Source organism: Oncorhynchus tshawytscha, linkage group LG17 (assembly GCF_018296145.1).
Source record: "Oncorhynchus tshawytscha isolate Ot180627B linkage group LG17, Otsh_v2.0, whole genome shotgun sequence".
Taxonomy (NCBI): Eukaryota; Metazoa; Chordata; class Actinopteri; order Salmoniformes; family Salmonidae; genus Oncorhynchus; species Oncorhynchus tshawytscha.
The window spans coordinates 18827037-18852926 of record NC_056445.1 but is presented as its reverse complement, the minus strand read 5'-3'; the positions used below and the strand labels follow the sequence as shown (position 1 = coordinate 18852926).

The 25890-nt window shown below is 45.0% G+C and overlaps 2 protein-coding genes across 7 annotated transcripts; one reads left to right on the top strand and one right to left on the bottom strand.

Annotated features, from left to right (window-relative positions):
• Positions 1 to 755: 755 nt before the first annotated feature.
• On the bottom strand, positions 756 to 11583 carry LOC112217008 (nucleoporin Nup37-like). 6 transcript variants are annotated; one of them, XM_042300343.1, is made up of 7 exons: positions 10809 to 11583; positions 7843 to 8829; positions 6336 to 6408; positions 5962 to 6056; positions 1746 to 1926; positions 1151 to 1229; positions 756 to 989 (listed from the first exon to the last, which is right to left on the bottom strand). In XM_042300343.1, exons 4-7 carry the CDS (start codon positions 5975 to 5977, stop codon positions 876 to 878), a joined length of 390 nt encoding a protein of 129 aa, XP_042156277.1. In that variant the 5' UTR covers positions 5978 to 6056; positions 6336 to 6408; positions 7843 to 8829; positions 10809 to 11583; the 3' UTR covers positions 756 to 875. The 6 variants fall into 6 exon arrangements, 3 of the variants coding, with proteins under 3 accessions (XP_042156277.1, XP_042156278.1, XP_042156276.1); XR_006079228.1 differs by lacking the exons at positions 7843 to 8829; positions 10809 to 11583 and adding an exon at positions 8884 to 10106 and having other exon boundaries at positions 1746 to 4618; XR_006079229.1 differs by lacking the exons at positions 7843 to 8829; positions 10809 to 11583 and adding an exon at positions 4452 to 4618 and having other exon boundaries at positions 6336 to 7292.
• Positions 11584 to 11900: 317 nt separating this feature from the next.
• Positions 11901 to 25884, top strand: LOC112217006 (PARP1 binding protein). The gene is made up of 11 exons (XM_024377217.2): positions 11901 to 12031; positions 12235 to 12389; positions 13429 to 13665; positions 13788 to 13898; positions 14458 to 14628; positions 14761 to 14915; positions 16091 to 16271; positions 16399 to 16580; positions 16705 to 16786; positions 24392 to 24572; positions 25112 to 25884. Exons 2-11 carry the CDS (start codon positions 12240 to 12242, stop codon positions 25441 to 25443), a joined length of 1782 nt encoding a protein of 593 aa, XP_024232985.1. The 5' UTR covers positions 11901 to 12031; positions 12235 to 12239; the 3' UTR covers positions 25444 to 25884.
• The last annotated feature ends 6 nt before the right edge of the window (positions 25885 to 25890 follow it).

Below are 25890 nucleotides of genomic sequence, written 5' to 3'. Positions count from 1 at the left end.
CTGTTGGCGTATGGTGCGATGTCTCCCATGCTCCATCTCAGCATCACTGATCGTCCCCACCCACTAGGACGATGAGATTTGTGGCTCTCGTGTTCTTTCTCTTTCGCTTCGTTCTCCCTCTTCTCTGGAGACTAATCACTCATCCCCTCTGCCAGCCAGTAGTATCTGACCTGAAAAGACCTATACTTCCAGTTTCCTGCACTTTTCTTACAAAACCTTTTTCCTCTCTCTTTAGTTTCCTGCCCTTAATCTGTCTAAATCTCAGGGATAACCCAATAGAAGGAGCAGGATGCCTGCATTAGGCCTTCCCCTTGCCAGGCCTCACTCTGCAGGTGAAATAGGACCTACAGGGGTGGGGACAGCTGTGTGTGTGTGTGAGAGAGAGACAGCGATTATGTGTGTGGGTGAGTGTGTGTCTGTTTTACAGAGAGTGAGCACCTGTAGAGGGATTGTGATGTTGACCAGTAGAGTGCTGGCAGTAGAGTGCTGGCAGCATTGAGCGCACACATTCCTGTGACCTGCAGCTCACCCTGAGGCGCTTGGCAGAACATCATAACAAACTAGCACTGATACAAAACTTCTGAGAAAGAAAGAACCAGCCCCGCTTTTCACAGAAGCCAAGTTCCACCTTTCTGTTTGTCTGGGTATGACAGTGTGTCTGTTTGTCTGGGTGGTCAGTTGTCGAACTCTAAAATAAACATCAAAAGTCCAGGATGTGTCTAAACTTTAAATTCAGAACGCAAAGCAAACAAAAACATGGAAAATTAAATACTTTATTGAAAAATGATAAATATAAATATCCGACCACACCTCATGTCAAACAGTTTCAATGTACATTTGCATTACCTCTAATACCTCCATAGGAAGTGACTGCATTACATTTCTGTCATCCAAAAAGAGAGCTTTCGGTCACCGCCAATGACACAGAGTGGGAGGGACCTCTGCCAGTTTAGACCTGCCCCCACCGTGGCTGATCCAATCATCACTGGCTGCAACAACACCACCATATAAACATAAGAAACCAGGTCCAGGAAGCACGTTATGTTATCCTTACTTCCAACACTCTTACTGAACATTATTCCCACACTTTTATTACTCAGAAACTGACACACTGTGTAAATGCAAACAGCCAAACACACAACTCACTGACCTGCGGGTGACCCAGGTGATGCACTAGTAACTGACTGCTGATCTTGCCTGGACATCCTGTTGTGGAGACCCGAGAACACCTGGAAGACCATGGCAATTACTGTAACCACGGGTGTCATCACCATTACCACAGCATTAACATGGACGTCGTCGGCAGCAGCGGTATCAGCCGGACAACCACAACATGCATCACAATACTCTGAAGGTCAGAGTAATTGGAACCATTCAGGATCCTTGGGACATTCCTACCCTAAACCCTACCCTCTACCCTAACCATAACCATTTAACATTTCAATTTCAATGTGGGAGGGACATCCCAATGATACCAGATAGAAATGACCTTGGAAGCATGGACAAAGCAGTTATCTGAGGTTTCCTGCTCGTTCTACATGGGCAGGCCTCTTCTCTTGTGGGTAACTACAAACAAAACCCATGCTTTCATACAGTAGTGTTACACAGTATTTAACTGAGGTGATGGGTAACCTTGTCTGAGACATTAAGACTTGTGTTAGCTCTTGGGGCTAACAAAGTATTTTGGCGTGCTAGAGACCCGGTTTCAAACCCAGTCGGTCACAAGCATCTGTCCTGCCACTCACCTGGAGCGGGTAATATCACAGATGACCCAGTCACTTCCCGTCACCGCGCCCACCTTGATGGTGTTGGCGAGGCACCAGTCAGCCGACATGAGTGGCGACTGGCCGCAATCCAGAGAAAGAATGGCTTGCTGGGTAACCAGGTCATAGAAGCGGATCGTCCCTTCTTCTCGGCCACCATCAGCTGTACAGAGGATCAAGGTTTAGTATGGCGAGATCTTTTCACTCCCACACTAGATCTTTTCACTCCCACACTAGAACTTTTCACTCCCACACTAGAACTTTTCACTCCCACACTAGAACTTTTCACTCCCACACTAGAACTTTTCACTCTCACTAATTATTTAAACTCATTATGAAACTGGAATGCACTGTTACTGAGAGGCCATCTGGCATGAAAGGGAGAGGGGGTGTGCTCAGGGGAAATGAACCGTTTAAGGACTGTAAGAAAATTATTCTCCTGTCCTCAACTACCCGTTTAGAAAACAACCTCAGACAGGAAGTCTGCGATTCAAAAAAACAACCCGGTCCGAAGCTTCAGATAAAACAGGTCCTGTCAAAAATGAGAAATTATCAAGTCCAAAAAACAAAATTAATAAGCACTCAATTAGCTGTGCTGGAGTGGGACGCGCGGCAAAGCTAAAAATAGCTTCCGGAGTCCAGCCACCCCCTGTGTGGGGAGAGGAGATGACGCGCAGCACAGCGCAGGCAGACGCCTTGGTGCTGACAGCACACAAAACAAAGGATTACACACGCTAATGGCAGCTAAAAATATGAAAAACAACAAAGACATCATGGCTGGCTGGCTGGCTGGCTGTTTTTGTCTCACAGGATCCATGTCAAAAAAGTTACAAGCTTCCATCCAAACCCATCTTTCCCCAGGCGTCTGTGAGACTCTCTTCGGGAATGTACTCTAATGAGTGAGCAGCACACACCAGGCCTGTAGTGATGCCAGTGTTTTTATGAAAGCACGTAATGCCTGTGTGTAATTTATCTAACTTCTGTCAGTTGTCCAAGAGATGCGCACACAGAGCCTCACTAGTACTGCCCTTCTTTCAGGGAAAAAGGGATCTTGGTTGTAATCTCCCCCTTGAGCTGTGAAGACAGGCGGTCGGGGCCCTGCACTGACGAGCGAGAAGGCAGAGGACAAGGCAAACGTGCGCCCGGATGTAATAAATCACTTGGAGAGGACAGGCTGCTCCCGAGACCAGGATCTACTCTTCAGCCACATTTGAGAGCCCTCCTCAGCGAACACAAGGCCTCGTATCTAACAGAACATTCCCCTGAACCAGGGAGGAATAAACTTGCAAGTGGTTAAAAAATGTTTTTTAAAGGACTGTATGGTTGGGACCGATGTGAATGCGTTGACTGATGAGGTCATGCAGAAGACATCTAATAAAGACCCAAAGCCTGTCTAAATGTCAAACATGTTGGAGAGATGTCTGCAGAGTCGCGGCGGAGAGGATATGATTTTGCCCCATCCCAGATGAAGACCTCATTAAACAAACACAACTTTTCCTGTGTCTTCCCTGCAGGGGATAAAACATTTCTCCATGAGAGCTTTTGCTTCTTGACACAACACAGAAGTCAGAATGGCCCTGTGTAGAGTGCGGTGCAGACCCTCCTCCATAGAGCATGAGCGAGGTTGGAAACCTCAGACCACAGCAGACAAACAAGCATAAACCCTCTCTTCTCAGACCACTCGCCAAGCAGAGTTCAATCGCACGCTACGCCGCATCCGGCCAAGTTGTGGTCCACCACTTTGCCCTTCAAATGGGGAAAGATTCTTATTTTAAAAAATGTTTCAATGTAATCCTTGCTGAACAAGGTGAAAGGGGGCAAGAAACAAGACGGAGACCACCACTGACAAAGCGCTGTGTAATTGCATAACACTACAGCTGACGTGACATCAAGCATTAACACTGGGCTTCATGTACAATAAAGTTGAAAGGCGAGACTGCATTTGAAGTCTGTGTGTAGATGTGAGTGAGACAACAGCAGCCACACCTTTTAATTTCGGTCAACGGTTTCCAAATGAGCGGAGGAAATGGGAAACGTAGTGTGCACCGTGTGAACTAAATTATGAGAGTGCGCAGGGTAAATAACCTTGGCGACTCTCGGCAGAACGAGGGTTGAGAAAGACAAACAGTAATCACACCTCAGAGCCTCACAGGGGAGTCCAGGCAGAGGAGCACAGCACGCCGTCCTCCTCTCCTCAAAACCACACCAACATCCATCTTGACCAGACCTGCTCAAGTGTCTTGAACAATAACATGTTCTTTAGCAGACATTTGGACTGTTGAAATAATTATCTCGGCCATTAGTCATTTTTATTGGATCGGTTTGCTCCTCTCGCTAGAGTTGATGATGGGATCCCATAGCACGGAGCAAAAAAAGCTTGAGAACATGAGAAGAAAAGGAGAAACAAGGAGATGAAAGACTGGGATGTTGTAGAGTGGACATGGACATACTAACTGACAGATAGCTTGACTGACAGGCTAGAGGGGGGAGAAAGGCTCAAACTGTTGTGATAACGCCTCAGAAATACTTCCCAAAAGGATGACACACAGAGTAGATCTCGCACATCAAATAGTTGCAGCAGGTGTCTCTGTTCAAGCCCCTTGAGTAAGCTGTATTCTGCTGATCCATGTCAACACGAAACCAGAGCTGGCTGAAGTGAGGAATCCATCTCACACAACAGAAACATACCTACTGCAAATCCGACTGGAAGCTATGAGACACAATGGGAGCCGAGCCCAGAGAGGTTGGGACCTCTGGCAGACACTCTGACCTCAGTGGGAGGCTGTGACCTCCTTCTAGCTGCTACAGGTGGCCTCTCCGGCTGGAGTAGAGTTCCCACGCAGGAAAGGACAGGGCTGACAAAGAACAAAGCAGAGTTATGGTAGGACAACTTGCCAAGTGTATGAACACGCACGCAAGTAGAGAAGCCGGTCCACTGTTCTTTTCTCTCACCCTATCAGGGGTCTCAGTTTGTGTGGGCTGCCTGGAAGGCCCCTCTCCTGTTAACTTGATCTTTCCCTAGTTCCACCCCACTCTTTCTCCTGCGTCCCATATTTTCTCAACGTGACAGAATCTAAATCTTTCTGCAGATGGAGCCGAGAGAGCGTACCCCTGTTTTCTCTGGCCAGACCATTATAGAGGGAGGCTGAGGGAGAACTGTGAGCTGATGTTTCTCGCAGTAGCAGAGCTTCATCACCAGCCCTAGCGGAGGCCTCTCTCTCCCCACAGCCCTCATCCTAACCAACACTTTAGAGCATTTAAGCAGGGCGGAAGGAGATTGAGGAGATAATTCAACCATGGCCTGTATTTGATGACTGGAAGTGTAACCGCGAGCTTCAGGCTCCTGAAATTATGAGTTTATGAATAGAAGCAGATGTTTCAGGTGTGTTTCTCATCCAGGGAGCTTTGGGTTTAAAGATGGATATGAGGGACGTGCTCTTTCAGGCTCTAGCGGAGAGAAAAGTAGGGGCCAGTCATTCATTTCTAAGTTGCTAACTTGATTAAACGTTCTCCCCCATCAATCACTGGTCAAACAATAAGAGCTCACATTGTGTGGGAAGGAGCAAAGAGGGAGTAGGATTTGGGCCAGGCTTTCGCCCTGTCTAGACCCTAGCAACAACCCTAGTTACTAAGGTAACAGGAGGTCCCCTCAGGTTCAGTGGAGGCTGCTGAGGGGAGAACGGCTCATAACAATAGCCGGAACGGAACTAATGGAATAGCAAACACCTGGAAACCATGGATTTGATACCATTCCACTGATTCTGCTCAAGTCATTACCATGAGCCCGATCTCTCCCAAATTAAAGTACCACCAACCTCCTGTGCCCAGGTTACCCCTTTGGCTAACGGCACACTCTTTCCTTCCTTGCTCCACTACCTAGCTACTGATTGATAGGCCACATTGGGGGACCTTGTTAAGAGTCAACCCTAAGGAGGGGAACAACCTCCACCAGTACCGCAGCTAATTGGATTTCCATATTTAACCAATTACTTTAAAAAGCTGGAGAAGCGGCTGTGTGCTTACGCACGGCAACACCGGGGTGTGTTGTGCTAAGCATTGGGTTTCATTTTGGAAACACAGTCAGGACGTTCTGCACCATTAACAGAGAACAGAACACAGATCCAAGAGCTGGGGGAAGACACACTCACACACTCATATTATTCTTGCTGAATGAGACCGGGAGGAGGTTCGGACTGACCTGCATGTATGGTCATCGCTGACCGAAGCCATTTGTTTCCCCTCCGTGGGTTCAAACACTAAGTGGTTGATGTAGCTGGTGTGACCCTCCATCACCTAGACAACCACCCATACATCGCCACAGAAGATACAATTAACAAAACGCTGCATTTGGTGCGAGCCTCCCATAGACTGTATGACAGTTCCCTGGCTCCTTGTGTGCGCTGGGTTCTTGATTAGGCTAATATAAAAGCCATTCACTAAGTGCCTACTGTCAGTGTGCTATATACAAACGGTTTGTTTTAAAGAAACCAGATGCCAACTGAACTGACAGGTGCAGTAGTTGCAGTGGGACAGTGGGATCTAGTCGTGAGGGCAGGGGCTCCAGTACTCTACCTTGACTTCATGTTGATTCTGAAGATCAGAAGTCAACAGCCTCACTTTTCTGTCTGCTGCAGCAGTGCAGAATCTGGTGGGAAAGACAGAGAGAGAGAGAAAAACATAAACAAAGAAAGAGAACATCAAAACAGAGCCCATCCTACTATAAGACACGCGTACATGCACTCGGGCACACGTACATATCTATGCGTCTGACTGCACTGCAGTCCGGGCTGACACCTTTGGATGTGTGTGTGGTAAAGACTTGGACATGGATCAATGGAAACACTGCCAGGGAGATTCTAATTGCGAAGATAAACATGGAGAAAAACAAAGATTCCTCACGCCATCTGAGCATTTCTAACACCTGGGAGATGACTTTGCCTCTAATCAGTCGTAGTATATACCAGCGCCTGCAATTACTTACACAATTACACTAACTCACTTATGACAAGAAAAACACACATATCGCAAGCAAAACACACATATTTCAAGAAAAACAGACACATTTGCAGTCGCAGGAACAGACGGATTTGGCATAATGTCACGATACACAGCCAGAATATTCCCCCAAGCAACTGGTACAGGTGAATATACCAACAACTGATACATAGCCTAGTAGTCAGTGAATTGTGGAGGGCATTTCACCCTTCTTTCAACTAAATTTCTAGGCATTGCCAAAGACTTATCATCAAACCTCTAATTCAATACATACTTCACAGTCTTGCAATATGAACTAGCTATCTAGATTTAGCCTACACTGCAGGGCTATTATCAATGAAAGAACAGGTGCCAAGTGGGAGAATATTTCTTCATGAGACAATCTTCAAAGACTTGTCAATGTCACAGGGTTGACTAATGACTGGGTCTGTTTTGGCCCTGAGCTGATGCTGGGGAAGTGTTCCTGACAGTTCCCCAGAATCTACCTAGAGGTTGCTGACTGGACCTCACATGGCTGGCGTGGTAGAATCTGGGAGCCTCCCAGCCTAAGCCCCCTACCCCCTCCTCCTAGCACCCTTGCCGGCCCCTGCCTCAGGCACGCCCTTGAGAACACTGCTTTTCCTGGAAGGCATAACTACGTGCAAAACTAGGGGAGGGACGAAACTTGAGAGGGGGAGCCATCAGTGCAATAACACGTGCGCACGTCACACGCCAGCCCCCAGGGCCCTGCAGACTTCACCACGAAAGGTCAGGAAGTATCACTGCCTTTCCCTTTCAATTAAAGCAACTTGGAAACATCTCCTGCGGGATTACAGCATTCCCATCCACCATTCCAATTAAGAGGAAAACCTTGCTTTCTATGTAATAACGTTCAACATCCTTTTTAAAAAATCAAACCACACCTGAAATAACTGGGTTGGTATTCCACCACTACAGTGGGCCACAGACAAGAATACAGCTGGGTCAAGACTACTGAGGGTTTCATACCACTGACTGACACAGAGTTGGTGTAGATGGATGATCCAGAGACATATTTAGGTAAATCTATGGCTCTGGGATAAGAAGGTGGTCCAGCCATACATACCTACACGTACCCGACGTTCACAAGACACAGGCCTCAATGTTCTTAGAATTTCTAAGCAAACAGCTGGAGGCACAGCTTTCTCCTATGGAGCTCCATTGTTATGGAATGGTCTACTGATCCATATGAGAGATGCAGAAACGGTCTCAACCTTTCAGTCTTTACTGAATACTCATCTCTTCAGTAGGTCCTATGATTGAGTGTAGTCTGAAACCAGGGATGCAAAGGTGAACAGCAACGCATTGGAGTGATGAACCACCCTTGCCCTCTCTCCACTGGGATTCTTTCCACTGACCCTATTACGGGGGTGAGTATGGCTTGCTAGTGCACTCCCATGTCATTAGTCGGAGGGGTGGATCACGTCTTGCCAGGCTCGTTTCGCTATACTTGACTTGAGTGGGTTGAGTCACTGATGTTATCTTCCTGTCTGGTCTTGTGCCCCCTCGGGCTCGTGTAGTGAGGGAGAACTTTGCGGGCTATACCCCGCCTTGTCTCAGGGTAGTAAGTTGGTGGTCTGTTGATATCCATCTGGTGGTGTGGAGGCTGTGCTTTGGCAAAGTGGGTGGCCCTGTCTGGGAGTATCGTGGGACAGGGCCACAGTGTCTCCCGACCCCTCCGTCTCAGTCCCCAATATCTATGCTGCAACAGTCTGCCAGGGGGCTAGGGTGGGTCTGTCCTATCTGATGTTTTTCTCCTGTCTTATTGGAGTCCTGTGTGGTCTTAAGTATCCCTCTCGCCCTCTCCTGCTTGCTTGCTCGCTCTTTGGGGTTTTAGGTTGGGTTTCTGTATAAGACCTTTGTGACATCTGCTGATATAAAAATGACTTTATAAATACATTTTACATAGAGAGATTAAGAAAGAAAAATAGAAGCGCAGCTTCAACTCACAGGGGTGGCTGGTCCAAATAACCAACTAACCACGTCATCAGTCTGCACCATGATGAGCTGAATCAGGTGTTACTTACTGCAGGGCACTCCAGGACCAGACACCCTGATGTAAAGACAGAAGACAGCTGTAAGAACTAAAAGGTTTAAGGTAGGCTACCTGATGAGTTGGGGCAGCTTGTCCAGCCGAGACTCAGGGCTCCATGGGAGGCAATCCATACGTAACGCATGATGGAAAAAATGCAGTGTGGTGAATTCAACCCCCTCTACCTCCATGTCCTCCTCCTGCTCAAACAGTGGTTCAAGTCACACATACAGCAGTGGTTTACATCACATATGGAACCAAAACACTGGCTCATTTCCTTGTGTCCCCTATCCATGCCTCCTCAGAGAGGAACCTTGGGAGGATCTTCTCTTCTGATACCTTTTGAGAAGGGAGGTTAGAAAAGAGGACATGAGGAAGAGGAATCTGGCAGGCTACCACTCACCTGGAAGCAGCAGGTGCCTACAACCACATATTGGCTTCCTCAATAGGCCAAGAGGGACGCAACTGAGCAACTGTCAAAGGGGCTAAACTCCACCACATGGACGTAGTCGTCACAGGGCACTGTGTAGCTGGCTCCTCGACCTGAGTCCTCCATGCTAAATGTATTTTTGGTGATGTTCATGTCTGGTGTATTTACTCTTTGGTTTGACTTTACCACCTCCATCAGCATTGAAGAGGGGTAAATATTTTTACAAAGAGGATATTAGATTATTAGAACTTCATTATACAGAAATGGCATATCTGTACTGAAAGCCAAAAATAATACTTCCGTATGCACACTCAAGCAAGAGAAAGCCCAGTACTGTAGCATGTAAGCTATCTCGTTGAGGGGGATTCATATAGCCTAAAGCCTGAACATGAATTAACATGTCTTTCTGTGGTAGTCACTGAGGAAATTACTGTAGGGAGTGACAATAAGATAATCATGAGATCAGAACTTTCCTAAATGCAAAACCAGTCATATAGATCCCTTGCTACAAATCGACTAGGAGGGAGATATACTAGAAACAGACTTTTCCAGTTTTTCTAGGAAGGGTACGGTGAAACACCCATGTGGGTCAGTGGGGGTTGTTTAGATGGAAGCTTTTTAAATGTGTGAAAGGTCATAGGTGACAGCTGTCACAGTGATCACATAATAGGACATCATTCTTGTTGTTGTACTGACATCATGTAGGCTGTAGGTTCCCAAACCTTTTCACTCAGGCCCCGCTTCCAGCATTGGGCAACAACCCACGTCCATTTCTATGGGCACAAGCACTGTTCACACCCCTCTTGTTGGCAGAGAGAAAATGTTGCTGTTTTAAAGCTAATTTTCTTGCAAATCTATACCCTGTCATGTCTAATGTGTATTCATGTGATATGAATGACTCAAACATTACAACAAAATCTATGGGCTAAAAAACATTAGCTGACATGGGCTAGTTGATCTGGACATTTCTGAGAAGTTATAAATAGGTATGCAATGATTGACATGACAAGAGGGAAACTGATTATGCACTATCCCAGAGTTTGAGAACCACTGAGCTATTGGACTCCAAAGGTTAACAGCAAGGGGGATCCACCAATTGAGGGCAACAGAACACAATTTCACTACAATTGATCATTCAGTCTCAAGTGTTATTGATTGCAGTCTTAAAGGGGCAATGTGCAGTTTGAACAAATCAGCGCCACTGATTTGGTAAACTGCTGCGGGATGGGGCTTGAGAAATGAAACCACTCAAATGCATGGACATAGCTATGGATGCAAGTATTGACCATCTATGACAGGGGTAGGCAACCTTTGTCCTAGAATGTCACAAGCACTCCATGTTTTTTGATTAACTGACCTGGAAGACCAGCTGTTGAATTTAGGCAATCACTGAACTGATCAATTAACTAAGTAACTAACTCAGTGTGGTGCCTAGTTGGGACAAAATCCTGCGGTACCTGTGGTACTCCAGGAACATGGTTACCTACCCCTGATCTATATCAAACGTATTGCATTAATCATATTGAAGCTATACAGTGTTTGCAAACAAAAGGAATAAAAACAAGTTTACCTGTCGGGTTCTGATGGGTATGACAGTTGAATTAGGCTCATGAGGCATCTACGAGTTACATTCAATAATCAATGGGTATCCTACATAAATGTAATTAAAGGTCTAAAAATGATTGTAGCAAAAGATTGTCCATTTAAGTAGGCTAGCTAATTACTCTAGTTATCGTACGACTTAGGTTTGCTCCAAAATGTTTTAGATAAACCTGTATCTCTGGAGGTAAATTAGGGCTGGATAGGCATGAACAAGTGTACGTTACACATAGAAGCCAGACATCTAGTAAGTAGGTTAGGGTCAAGGAGGCATGTGCTGGCTATTGCTAGCTCAACAGTGCACAAACGGTCAGTACTGTAGATAGATAGAATAATTAGTCTAACTAGCTCTCGACCTCTTTCCTATCTTCTTTGTAACCACCAGAAAGTTGGTAGCTTTGGCTTCAGGACAAGCTCGGATAACATTGTGAAATGCTAGGTAACTAGCAGCCCCCCCACCCACTGTTGTACAAGCTAGCTTGCTAATTATTAACGTTTAAACATGATGACGCTAGCTAGTTGATAATAGACAGTTAATGTTAGCCAGCGAAACTACCCAAACGCTAGCAGCCTACAACACACTACAGCGATTAAAAGTGATGACAGCCTTTGGCAAGATAACACAATATATTTAAAAAAATAAAGCGGCTTTAAAAAAAAAAAAACTAGCATGGATAGCTAACTCATTCATAACCATACCTATGCGTGCATTTTAGCTACAACTTCTGCCACAAAAAAATACATAAAAATGCATTTGTTCCCCAGTTGATGTCCGTGTTGGAACGTACCATGCCATTTTATTCTTCAATTCTAGGGGGACCACACTGAGATTAAAAACGCAATGGTGTAGCGCTTTGACACGTTACACACTATTGCTATATTAAAAACACGTTATAAAATAATAATGAATAAACGTTCTCACACGAAACATAGTCAGATATGCTAAAACAATGTTGGGTTCCGTGATAAAGAACCACAGATAGCGGTTGAAACAACATAGGCGTGGTTAAATGATGACACAGAATCTGATTGGTCAGAGTAGTTATTAGCAGGATTTAAAAAATGTCATGCATCAGCTGCTTGTGCATTGGCTACGTGGGTGGTGAACGTATTTTAACGATACGCTTACTACGTCCCTAAAATATTCGAGATATTTAGAAAAAGGTGGTGTTTGAGGCTGTAACATTTGTTTAGGTAAGTGTGTTTTATTTTTTTTCACTAGCTACCAGCAACCTACATCTGTATTGTTGTAGTTGTTTATATCAACTTTAATTAACGTTAATCAGTTTAACTAATACATTGTAATAGGCCGTTTTACGGTACTTTGTGTTCGTTACATTGCATTTTTGAGGGGTTCAGTACATGTAACTAAACAGTCTTGTTTGTCACCTTCACAGGGACAATGGAGAATTTAGAGGACCGTCTGAAGACAATGGTGAGAACCTTCAGGCGAGAATGCCACCGGGTTCTTGAGTCAGAGAGGACTACCATCCACGGGGCAGATGGAATGTTGATGGTTCTACAGCTGGCCATTGCAGAGGTCAATAAACAGGTAAAACTGGTAACATTTTATAAGCTATGTAGGCCACTTGTCACAGCAAGGGATTCATCAGTTTCTTATGGCCCCTGCAAGATTGAGAAAGCCCCCAACCTCCCCCAAATAGTTTAAAAAAACCAATGTGAGCAGATCTGTTAACTTACTGGAATTCTACAATTTGTGCCATGGGGCAAAGGAAAAAGATGGTTTTACAGGTACTTGTGCCATTCTGCAATGGGGCTGTGAATTTGTCATTTTAAAGCTAATTTCCTGCTGTTCTACATGTTTTGCCATGAGGCTGAGACTTTTTGTTGTTGCAGTTTTACAGCTGATTTACTGTAATTCTTAGCATTTTTGACATGGCTTATACTGTTAATATTCTATTGGGGGAGGGCCATGTATATGCTACAATATCAGTACTTGCATTTACAACTTGTCTAAGTCCTAGCATCTACTGATTTCATCTAGTGTATAGCTGTGGATTGACTGCATTGTTTGAATGTAATAGTGGCAGTTAATATGAACAAATTATGGAATTATTAATCTAAAGCTGGTTAGTTAACAAAAATACAGTGCAGACATTTTTCACATTCATTATTTTACTCCACCTTATAACAGCTCTGGCAAACCATGGTCGACCAACTCCCTGACCAAAATGTCTCTTTTATCCCATCAGAAGCTCAATGTCCATTCTGGTATTTAAATTCCTAATTCTTTTGGGTTTAGGCCCCCCAAGCCTGCGTGGTACGCAGTTGACTGTGGTCCTAACAGACATCGATACTGCAATCAAAGCCTTAACATTTAATGGCATAACTCAAAAGTGTTGTCACTAAGGCAATGAGTTTATCTGCACCCCTATTATAGCCATTTGGGCCTAGTTTCTCCTGATGACATGGTCAGAAGACTCTTATAAAGAAATAATCACATCATTTGTCCCACCCGTGGTCCCACCAGACTGTATCGGAGGATAATTCTCCATGAACTATGCATTCTGATTCCCATCACAGGCAGTAGTCATGGCTTTAAGCCATCTGCTTTTGCTCTCTTCTGACAGGAGAGTGGAGAGTTCAGTGTTGCCCTGAGTGATGTCCTGGTGGCCTGGAAACACTTACTATTAGACAAACTTCACCTGCCCCTTGACAATGACTCTTCCCGACCAGAGAACTATGACATCATCAGAAAAGAATACGACTCCTTTCTGAAGCGCACCAACACTATGGACCTGATTGATATCCACTCTATGTACAAACAGCTGAGGGTTGATCCGGACCCTGAGGAGCCTCTGAGCTCAGTGAGTATTAGGCCTGCTTGAAACTAGGATGATGGACCATGATTGGAAGTTTTAGTCAACTGTTTGATATAGTCTCAAAGGCCAGTTAGGTTAACTGCTAAATCTGTGTTCATGTTGCCAAGGTCCAGCTGTTTCAGTTTCTGTCCAGTAACATGGAGACCTATGAGGTGAGGGATTCCCTGTCCCAGGTCCCCTTGACTCCATCAAGCAAGTCAAAGCCATGCAGCACACAGGTAAGCATGTATGAACATATCAGCATTATACAGGTCAGCATAGTGTAAGCAAACTGACTCCATTCTCTCCACTCACATAAGCAAAGGTGGTTTGGCCAGAATATTAAATGTTACATTGGCTCATATTATTGTGAAACCAAGGTACTTGGTTTCACTGTTCCCTCTTGTTTCCCAGTCAGCCTGGTAAGACTTTCATTCTCTTAGCTTTTCCAGTCTTTTTCAGGCACTGGATTCTGTCTCACTCTTATTAACAGGAACTTTAAATCATATCACTCAGATTTAAGAGCAAAATGTGAATTAAATTACCAGGCAGCTGTTTATAAAATGCAACAGACATTGTGGGCTAGGACATGCGCTGCTCTCTCCAGGCTGCTGCCCTGTCAACTGTCTGATTTATGAGTGGGTAGAATACGGGTTGCTACTGTAATACTGCCTGGGGATGACGAGGTTTATGAAATGTTGGTTTGGGTTGAAGATGGTGTTCTGACTTTAAATGGTACCGTGTGTGTAGTTTGTGGCATCAGCTGGTGGTTTTAAAGGCTCGTAAATCTCCCAATAGGTAGGAAAGGTGGTTAGGAGGGTCTTCTGCGCCTATCTGGATCAGCTGGTCAACTCCAGGAATGACATGGCCCTAGCGCACACCCTTGACACCCCTGGCAGATCGCTCGGACGTGTAGCTTTTACTGACCTGAAGCGTGAAGCACGGAGCAAGAACATGTCACTCTTCTTGGTAAGAATGACAAATTGGCCTCTACTCTTTCCATGTTTGTTTCCAATCATTACACTTATCTATGGTTTTCAGCAATGAATGTTGATGACATGACAATCCTATGGTGTCATGTTAATCATCTATATATTGCAGGCTGTGACATCATTTGTGAGAGCTGTCCAGCTGGGAGGAAAGGGCTATGCCCCTGCTGCGTCTGACCCCCTAAGGAAACATGTTAAAGGCCTGTCAGACTTTGTCCATTTCACAGACAACCTGGAGGAGATATTGGGAGACAACCCTGACCCAAGGTACTCAACCAGCTAGGTTGTATTCATTAGTGCACATCGTAGCAAAATGTTTTGGAATGGAAGATAAAAAACAACCCTTAATGGATAGGCCCATGTACTGTAGTTCTTCCTGATTTGTCTGTTTTCTTTTGTTTTGTGCCTAATGAATACCACCCTGGCCTGGCAGACTCCAACTCTGCTTATCCTTGTCATCAAATCCCACCTGCCCATTGCTGTGTACAGATCTGATTTCCCCCTAATGACTTCTGCCCCAGGTTCTCATTATAACATGTGAATTACTAAAACATGCTTATCTTGGCGACATCAAAGTAAAATTGACTAAAAGTCAAAAGATAATATGTTCCTTCCTTGGTTTGATAACTATTATCATCAAACTTCACCATTTCCTTGATCACTCATGGCCTTTGTATAATTGCAGATTGATTCAGATTTTCTCCAAGCATTTGGCAGTGCCACAAATGTGGTTAAGAGATTGTTTGGTCATTCAATAAAAACGTGTGGACTGAACTTTGATCTAAAGCAATGGGAGAAATCCTGTGTCACAACAAGGCCTAATTTCCCCTGAATTTCAGTAGCAACTACAGTGCTAGATGATTGACATCTTGGCACTCAGCTATATAGCGATAGAGTCCATAATATTGGATGTATTGTCCCAGTTCCCTCATAGCAGGGGCCTTCTGGATGTTTATGACTGAGGATTTTCTCCCTGTTCTGCTGTGGTGCCTCTCTGATGGGACACTGGACTGATCTGATGCCAGAATGGCTCTTTCAACAGCCTGCACCCCTACCTCCCCCTTCACACCCTCAGTGGAGTACTGTATTTCCACACACAAACACCTTCTCTGAAGGGTTCAGGGCCTCTTGTTCAGCTAACATCTGGTATCCCAGATTCATTTCCCGAGGCTCACTCCCCTCATAATAGCTGGGTCAGGGATTCTAGCCTGCTCCTTCTCCACCCCACCTTGCCACAGTGTTGACACTTGCTGCTCTTTTCACGCACCCCAATAATGTTGCAGTCACTTCATGGTCAGTGATGAGTAAACCTTTTGACAAAGGGAGCGTCTATCAATCTTTCTCCTCATGGCCTATAAGTAGGAGGCTTCTTGACTTGTCTGCCTAATGGTTTAGATAATTGCAAGCATTTATAATATTTCATGTACACTTGTTTTTCTTAGTATTGCTGGCGTTTGTCTGGTGACCAGTATCAGGGCAGCTCTGTTGAAGGGGCGGCCCAGTGGAGACATTGTGTACGCTGCAGCTGACGAGACCGCCAAGGACCTCAAAGAGCGGATCGCTCAGATCCATCTGTCCCACAGACTGCAGTCGGCTAGTGGGACAGGGATCAGCCCAGCCAGGGTATGATGCCTTTCTGGGCCAACGACTCCAACCACTCTCAGCCTACATGTTCACGTCAATGCCCTTTTTGTTTGCTCCACATCAATGCCATCTTAACACTATAGTGTTTTGTGTATATCCTCTTCAGCCTAGATACCATGCTATTAACCACGCCACTGCTTATGGAGGTCGGGAGACTGTGAAGGTCCTGATAGCATTGCTGGATGAAGATGCTTTGACTCCACCTTGCAGGAACAAGGCAGTCTTACTCTCTGAGGATCAGGCTGTCCTCAGTGGGGGGGAGGGGACCTGCATGCTCACACTGTTCCGGTAAGCCTCATCTCACGCGCTAATCAAAACTTAATAGGCTAATATTTAATAGGTTTTCACAGCCTCTCTAACCTCTAACTCATAAACAGCTGCTTTCAGTCTCTGATTGCTTCTGTGTCCTCAGATCCCCTGAGGTTCCCACTGGCTCTTCTCCAAAACCCCTGCAACACCGTGTCCAGGAGCGACAAGATCAACTCAAACCCAAGGTACACACACCGCTCGCCCACCTCCCACCCTCCAAGTAGGACCAGGAGACCCGAATACAAAACATCGAATCAGATGTCCAAACATTGAAAAATAATGTCTTTATGTCCTGTAATTTCTCCCTGGTATTGTATTATTTATTTGCTCAGTTGACGCCCCTCGTCTTATAACTGGCTTCTACACGTTCACGTTTGTACAGCTGTGTTTTTGCTCCAAGCGTTAGTCCAGTGGGTTGCTCTGAGTGAGTCTGGGGTATGAAACTACTCCTCTACAATCGGGGGATTCAAACTGGCAACCTCCCAGTGGCATGTTTTGTTATGCTTCTCAACAAGGCTCCACCTTCTTGGTTTGATAAGTAGCTGGTCAGAAGATGCTCCACTCTTCTGTTTTTGTCAATCCCTCTGAGGGTTTGCCTGTTTACTGTGTCATTGTATAGCATCCCTAGATGTTTTCTCTTCATTTTCAGTAGGCCCAGGACAATACCAGTATCTCAATTTTTCCATGGCAAAAATTAAAACACAAAGCAGAACTCTTTTGTCTTTAAAAATAGTTTTTTTTTAAAGGACACCGGTTGTCTGCTATAGCTTGGGAAATAAATGTGACTCTGGGTGACAGTGTTTGTTGACGTGACGTTGACGTTTTTTCTTGCCACGATACTGAGTATCGTGTTGCTGGTATCGGCCCTATTTATCGGGATGTAAACGGATTGATATAACGAGCGGATGTGGACGGATTCTGTCAGTGTGGTGTTTGCACCCTGGAAGGCTGTGGGCTTATCGACTTGCCTCAGTGTACATGTTTGCTGTTTCCACGATGCGCTAGTAGACTTGAGACCTGGCGCTAACATGCTGTGCTCGTCAGTAACAAGTATACCGTTCCTCAAAAGCACCCAGTTAAATAGCAAATACAACCTGGATGTAGAAACTGCTTGCTCATCTAAAACAGTTCGTTTCAGATTTTAAAGGGGCTGGGTCATTCTGTCTCTACATGAAATAGACTGGTTGAACCCCTTTCAAACGTGTGCTAAACACATTTTGTGGAAATGGGCTCCTTTATTTGATTGCGCTAGCAGATGTCACTTTAGCTCTCCACATTCTGGCCGTCTTCCTGGAGTGCGCTGTAATGGTCCCTGGGCTGCTCACCGCTTCCTGAACTCGGCGGGCGGAAGCTTTCTGCATCCACTTCACTTTAAAGATGTCATATCTGTCGCCTAACTCGACGAGTAAGGGAAACTTCAATGGTTGTTTCCTGTTGTCTGCTGCATGTCTATCAATCCGGACCCCTGTCCAATAGTGTCATCATACAATGACGTCAGTCAACTGGCCCATGTGCAGATAGTCACATTTAGATTGTTGTGGTTCTTTTTCTCACATGCTTTTGTTTGTTTCAGGCCGAATAAACACGGCAAAACGGTTATAACTCAGCAAATGAAGTGCGCTTAATGATGTCTTGAATTGCATCATTTGGATGAATAGTATGACCCATTGACGTCTGTGATAATTTGATCTCTAACAAGATGCCTTTCAATGCTTTGAAGTATTCCTCTTCCCCATGAAATCCAAGCTGGCTCATAAGAGGAGCTGCCATAAGAACACAATGCGTCTGCCAACTTCTCACCTAATATCCTGATCTTGCAGGTGGGCTATTGGGCTTGTGTGCATGCATTCAAAAACAAACCTGAGAACAGAGCAATTGCTTGCACCTGCTGTTCCTTGATGTCTCATCGGGATGGGCTTACCTTGCCAGGCCAACCAGTCTATAGAGGTTGTCTTAGGACAGCCTCTTAAGTGCCCCCCCCATGTCATCCTCTCCCTGTAATAGAACAAGATGCTGCTGTTTCCAGCTGCTATAATTGGATTAAGTGTGGACTGCATGTCAGGATGTCATGGCAGTCTTCTACCGCCCTGCCTGTGTTATGTTATGTTCTCCCCTGTCCGTCATTATTTCTGGCGTTAGTGAGGCGTTTTTTATTAGCATGCAACGAGGGTATGTGTACATTTCATGCCTGGTGAACTGAGTTCAATGTTGTTTTAGGTGCTCTTTGAGAAGTTATTTGAATAGCCTTCTCTCAGGACTTTGATTTTATTTACCCCCCTTGCTTTACAGTCCCACCCAGCTTTGCACACCATTCTTTTTTCTCCACTGGATTCCTCCTTCCCTAACTGTGCCTCTCCTGCCGGCCTGGAGGGATCTTTGAGTTGTGATAATCCCCAGCAGGCCCAGATCAGAGGATAAAGGAGTGGATCGGCCAGGTTTCCTGATGGCATTTAGGCTTACGAATGTCTTCAACAATGCATCTTTCCTACAACGGCTAAATATGTAACATGCGTTTCCCAAAACACCATGCAGCGCAGTTGCTAAATGCCTTGTTGGAGCATGTCGAGACTGATGGGATCGACACAGCGCTGCTCTTGGATCTGCTTTCTTCATTCAAATCTTTTCTTAACTTTTCTTAATTATATCACAATACTGACAGATATTACCACCCACTGCTGCAAATATTGACGCGTTAATTGTAATGCCTACCCGATAAAAATGTATTTAAATTATTTTCCACATTGCGCATATGATACAGAATGCTACACATGAAATCTGTTGAAATTATAGAGTAGCCTACAAGTAGAAATGTAAAAATCAATTGATTGAAAGTGTGCCGAAGACCATGGCTGACATTTTACGTTCTCCCAACCAATTGTACTTGTGTACATAATGTTGCTGCTAACGTCTATGACCGAAAATAACTTCTGGACATCAGAAAAGCGATTACTCGCCGCAGACAACTTTTTCCTTCAAGTCCGAGAAGGATATCCTGCTTTCCCTGTAACTGGTCCAGATCCACACCTTTTCTGTGAAAAGACGCTGGAAATGAGGGCTGCAGATCGGGGATCCTTCTGAGAATTCAGAGGCGAGCGAGTAAACTCCCAATACCTTCCATTCTTGCTAATGTGCAATGTTTAGATGACCTAATCTTAAAATTATCCTACCAACGGGACATTAAGATGTTGCAGTTATGTTTCACCGCGAAGTGGCTGAATGAAGAAACGGACAATAGAGCTGGCGGGATTTTCCATGTACCGGCAGAACAGACGCTACCTCTGGTAAGATGAGGGGTGGGTGTGTCTTTGTCAATAACAGCTGGTGAGCGATAATATTAAATAAGTCTCAAGGTATTGATCTCCTGAAGTATGACCTTTGATGACCTTGTGATGCGGTGGACTGCATCATATCTACCAAGAGTTATCTACACTACTCAAAAAAATAAAGGAACACTAAAATAACACCTAGATCTGAATTCTTATTAAATACTTTTTACTTTACATAGTTGAATGTGCTGACAACAAAATCACACATTATCAATGGAAATCAAATTTATCAACCCATGGAGGTCTGGATTTGGAGTCACACTCAAAATTAAAGTGGAAAACCACACTACAGGCTGATCCAACTTTGATGTAATGTCCTTAAAACAAGTCAAAATGAGGCTCAGTAGTGTGTGTGGCCTCCACGTGCCTGTATGACCTCCCTACAACGCCTGGGCATGCTCCTGATGAGGTGGCGGATGGTCTCCTGAGGGATCTCCTCCCAGACCTGGACTAAAGCATCCGCCAACTCCTGGACAGTGTGTGGTGGATGGCGCGAGACATGATGTCCCAGATGTGCTCAATTGGATTCAGGTCTGGGGAACGGGCGGGCCAGTCCATAGCATCAATGCCTTCCTCTTGCAGGAACTGCTGACACTCCAGCCACATGAGGTCTTGCATTAGGAGGAATCCAGGGCCACCCGCACCAGCATATGGTCTCTCAAGGTGTCTGAGGATCTCATCTCGGTACCTAATGGCAGTCAGGCTACCTCTGGCGAGCACATGGAGGGCTGTGCGGCCCCCCCCCAAAAAAAAGAAATGCCACCCCTGCTCTGGCAGTGTCCTCCTGCTCCTCCTTGCACAAAGGCGGAGGTAGCGGTCCTGCTGCTGGGTTGTTGGCCTCCTCCACGTCTCCTGATGTACTGGCCTGTCTCCTGGTAGCGCCTCCATGCTCTGGACACTACGCTGACAGACACAGCAAACCTTCTTGCCACAGCTCTCATTGATGTGCCATCCTGGATGAGCTGCACTACCTGAGCCTTGTGTGGGTTGTAGACTCCGTCTCATGCTACCACTAGAGTGAAAGCACCGCCAGCATTCAAAAGTGACCAAAACATCAGCCAGGAAGCATAGGAACTGAGAAGTGGTCTGTGGTCCCCACCTGCAGAACCACTCCTTTATTGGGGGTGTCTTGCTAATTGCCTATAATTTCTACCTGTTGTCTATTCCATTTGCACAATAGCATGTGAAATTTATTGTCAGTGTTGCTTCCTAAGTGGACAGTTTGATTTCACAGAAGTGTGATTGACTTGGAGTTACATTGTTGTTTAATAATTAATTTTTTTGAGCAGTGTATATTAGTACACACCTCAATTGGACATTTCTTATGCCATTTGGCCAAGTTCACTGATCATATATTGCAAATGGACAAAATCATAGGCCTTATGGACGAACACAATAAAATAAGAGAAATGTGTGTTTATACGGTTATGTAATGTGTGTGAATTTATATAACTTTTTTTTCACCCTTTGTCTTGAGTTTGACTATTTGCCAAATGAAAATCTACAGTGGAGCGCAGTCACCATTTTAGGGATATGACACTAGGCGCTTGCCATATGGTTTTGATCAACTGCTGTCCATTTGAGTGGTATTTGCGATTGTGTCTGGTTTGCCCAATGCCAATAAGTTGCCATTAATTTGTCAATTCCATGGGGGTCTTCCCTTTCTAAATGCACTGTGAACATTACATTGGTAAGTTATTCAGACCCCGTGGCTTTTTCCACATTTTGTTACGTTACAGCCTTATTCTAAAATGGATGATATTGTTCCCCCCTCAATTTAAACAATACAAACAATGCAAGATTTCTGTCTCACAGACCTGTAACTTCTTTAAGAGGCTCTTCTGTCCTCTACTTGTTACCTGTATTAATGGCACCTGTTTGAACTTGTTATCAGTGTAAAAGACACCTGTCCACAACCTCAGTCACACTCCAAACTCTACTATGGCCAAGACCAAAGAGCTGTCAAAGGACACCAGAAACAAAATTGTAGACCTGCACCAGGCTGGGAAGACTGAATCTGCAATAGGTAAGCAGCTTGGTTTGAAGAAATCAACTGTGGGAGCAATTATTAGGAAATGGAAGACATACAAGACCACTGATAATCTCCCTCGATCTGGTGCTCCACGCAGGATCTTACCCCGTGGGGTCAAAATGATCACAAGAACGGTGAGCAAAAATCCCAGAACCACACAGGGGGACCTAGTGAATGACCTGCAGAGAGCTGGGACCAGAAGTAACAAAGCCTACCATCAGTAACACACTATGCCGCCAGGGACTCAAATCCTGCAGTGCCAGACGTGTCCCCCTGCTTAAGCCAGTACATGTCCAGGCCCGTCTGAAGTTTGCTAGAGAGCATTTGGATGATCCAGAAGAAGATTGGGAGAATGTCATATGGTCAGATGAAACCAAAATATAACTTTTTGGTAAACTCAACTCGTCGTGTTTGGAGGACAAAGAATGCTAAGTTGCATCCAAAGAACACCATACCTACTGTGAAGCATGGGGGTGGAAACATCATGCTTTGGGGCTGTTTTTCTGCAACGGGACCAGGACAGCTGATCCGTGTAAAGGAAAGAATGAATGGGGCCATGTATCGTGAGATTTTGGGTGAAAACCTCCTTCCATCAGCAAGGGCATTGAAGATGGTACTTGGCTGGGTCTTTCAGCATGACAGTGATCCCAAACACACTGCCCGGGCAACGAAGGAGTGGCTTCGTAAGAAGCATTTCAAGCTCCTGGAGTGGCCTAGCCAGTCTCCAGATCTCAACCCCATAAATCTTTTGAGGGAGTTGAATGTCCGTGTTGCCCAGCAACAGCCCCAAAACATCACTGCTCTAGAGATCTGCATGGATGAATGGGCCAAAATACCAGCAACCGTGCATGAAAACCTTGTGAAGACTTACAGAAAATGTTTGACCTCTGTTATATACCCTTTGTTGGCAATGACAAAGTATTGAGAAACTTTTATTGCCCAAATACTTATTTTGCAAATAAATTAAATCCTACAATGTGATTTTCTTATTTTCCTTTTGTCTGTCAGTTGAAGTGTACCTATGAGAATTATACAGGCCTCTCTCATTTTTAAGTGGGAGAACTTGCACAATTGGTGGCTGACTAAATACTTTTTTGCCCCAGTGTATACTGTACTCTATACCATCTACTGCATCTTGCCTATGCCATTCGGCCATTGCACATCCATATATTTTTATTCATTCCTTTCCGTGTGTGTGTTAGGTATTACTGCATGGTCGGCACTAGAAGCACAAGCATTTTGCTACACTCGCATTCACATTGCTTACCGTGTGTGTGTGACAAATAATTTGATTTGACATTGCCAATCTCTATGCTCTGTTTTCCGTTGGCTGTCCCACCACAAAAAGCACTAGCTAAACTGCTGCGACCCTTTCCTGAATGACGACAGGTTGCCAGTTCCACAAAAGTGCTCTCACCTTTAAGCCAGCTACATTTCTACAGTAACAAATATTTCAGAACCAACCTGATATCAGGCAGTTAAACTCCATTTATCCTTGAATGAAGTGTCCAAGCTGCAAGTTGAGGACCAATTAAATCTAATTCCCTCCCTCTCACAAGATTGCGTCATGCCCTTACTTAGAGGAAGACTACTGATTTTTAAATATTTGATTTGTTCAAATGTTAAACAAAAAAAAATGCCTGCTTCACATTAACGGTATCTTAGTTGCTGGTTTGACTCCCAGAGCCAACTTATGAAAAAGCTGTTGCGCCTTTTGAGCAAGGCACTTAACCCAAATTAGTCTTAAATTGCACTTTAGTAATTACGATGCATTTGAAACTTCACAAGTTTTACTCTGACGTAACGTTATGTTATCAATAGGAGTGTGGGAGGTGTTTGCATTGATAAGCACACGACAGTAAAAATATATTAAAATAAACACTGCACTTCAACCCAATTACACACCATCTCCTGCAGGATTTGCTTTGACTTCTTTAATTTTGATTTCATCACAAATTAAAGTGGCACTGACTCGCCCATGGATTAAGGCTTCGGCATTGACTCGAAGCGTTTGACTAGCCTTCTGCGACATGCATAGTTACAAGCCTGCTAGCATTAGCGGCAGGCGGACAAGCAATATATACTGTCGTAGTATGGATGAAGCCTGAGAATGTGAAGTTAACTAAACCAAGCTAGCTTTAGAAAAACCTGAGTAGTGCTAGATTAATCATAGTATACCCCTGGGGCTGCTGGGATTGTGGGCCCTGGAGATCAGACGCACTACTTTTCTTGACTGTCCTCCAGATCAGCTAAAAAAATAAATAAATGGGCTACTAGGTTCATTGTCTAATGGCAGCTTGGCTGATAAAACCTCCTTACGTCACAATTTTCTGTTTGAATAAACAAGCCCATTCCTGGAGTGCTACCATCTTCTATCTTCACTTCAACTCTAATCTAGTGCACCTGATCCTAATTATTATTATTTTTTTAAGGCCAGAGAGCGAACCATCCGATCTCAGTTTGCCTGCACGTACCAGGATGACTCGGAGCTGCCCCTCAACCGCATCCTGGACTTCCCCAGCACCATCCAGGTCACCACCTGTGTGCACCCGGCTCCTAAGCAGACCATCACTACTGTGGACTCCACCTCTGCTGTCAAGGAGCTGGGCAGAGGTAAAAAAATGTGTGGTTGTGACTTCATTCTCCCTTTCTCAGCAGAGACTTGTAACTGCATGTACTAATCATGCATGCTGGCGAACTGCTCCAGACTTTCTCACATAGTGCAGCATAGCTAAATGCCCCCCCTTAAGGGAATGGCTTCTATTCCCTCTGACGCCACCGATTCGGCTTGATGCCCAGATCCACCTTCTCAGCCCAGACCTCGAACCCTGCCCAGTCCCTTCCTTGGGACTGGTACTTACGATCAACCTTTAAATGATTCCCCATTTTATAAAACCTGGCCGCCCCCACATCTGTAGTAAAAACCTAACCCCCCCCTACTTTTTCTTTCTGTGGGAATCCAGGCTCCGCTCCATCGGGTTACATGACAAATGTTCACTTTCAGCTCGCTAGAATAAACACTCTGGCTGTTAAACTGCAGGCTAACGTCAGCAATTTCATCAGATTCCCTCCCCCCCTTCCCTTCCTCTCTTGTTATGTCAATTTTTTTTCAACCCCAATTGTTAAGCTCTATTACGGTTTCCTCTCTCCAGTGGAGGTTTACCCAGAGGCTGGGAGGAAAGAGGCCCAGGGAGGAGGCACGACCCGGGGGGTTGCCACAGCGCTGGGGCCCAGGAGTGGAAATGATGCCCTGAGCAGCAGTGTAGGCGTGGGCAGTCGGAAGACCAACATCCAGACAGAAGGAAGCAGCAAAACCTGTAAACGGAAGCTGGTGGATTGTAGCGACCACTGTGGGTCAGGGAACCATCCCCCTCTGAAGAAACTCCCCACCAGATTGACAGGGAAGAATGGTGGGGCTAAAGCCCCCAGTAAGAAGAAACTGATTGCAGGACAGGGCAAGCTCACCAGCTTTTTCAGATTGTGAGCTACTCATTGTTGTGATGAAGTTGAAGGCAGTACTAGTAATGGCGCTTTATTTAATCAATGGTCTGTTGTCTTTGAAGCTGAATGTTCCGGAATCAATTGCACTTGTTTTCCCGCAGTGGCGCTTGGCCTGATTTCAGAGGCTTTATTGTACTTTTTTATTTATTTTTTCCTCTGTGCTTTCCAACGATTGACAGAAATCATTTTGAAAGAAAGATCACCAGCTGTGGTGTGTCTGGGAGAGTGTGATGCAGAAGAGCTGTTGAGGCAATATGGAAAGTCTGAGAGTGGTTGAAACCCAAGCAGATCTGTTTGATAGCCGATCTGTGGAGGATTGGCCTGCAGTTTATCTCCCTCTTAGACAAAAGGCCCACCGCCAGACACTTCTCCTCTCTTACATGCATCTTCACTACTACTATAATAAATTCTATACTGTTTCGTATTTGAT

What these genes read in the sequence shown, in the direction of transcription:
- LOC112217008 (XM_042300343.1), bottom strand. An exon ending in TGTGATATTACCCGCTCCAG is followed by an intron (nt 1,230 to 1,745) that starts GTGAGTGGCAGG and finishes ATGGTCTTCCAG; the next exon opens with GTGTTCTCGGGTCTCCACAA. An exon ending in ATCACCTGGGTCACCCGCAG is followed by an intron (nt 990 to 1,150) that starts GTCAGTGAGTTG and finishes GTGTTGTTGCAG; the next exon opens with CCAGTGATGATTGGATCAGC.
- LOC112217006 (XM_024377217.2), top strand. Translation starts at nt 12,240, where the DNA reads ATGGAGAATTTAGAGGACCGTCTGAAGACAATGGTGAGAACCTTCAGG. An exon ending in TTGCAGAGGTCAATAAACAG is followed by an intron (nt 12,390 to 13,428) that starts GTAAAACTGGTA and finishes CTCTTCTGACAG; the next exon opens with GAGAGTGGAGAGTTCAGTGT. An exon ending in CAAAGCCATGCAGCACACAG is followed by an intron (nt 13,899 to 14,457) that starts GTAAGCATGTAT and finishes ATCTCCCAATAG; the next exon opens with GTAGGAAAGGTGGTTAGGAG.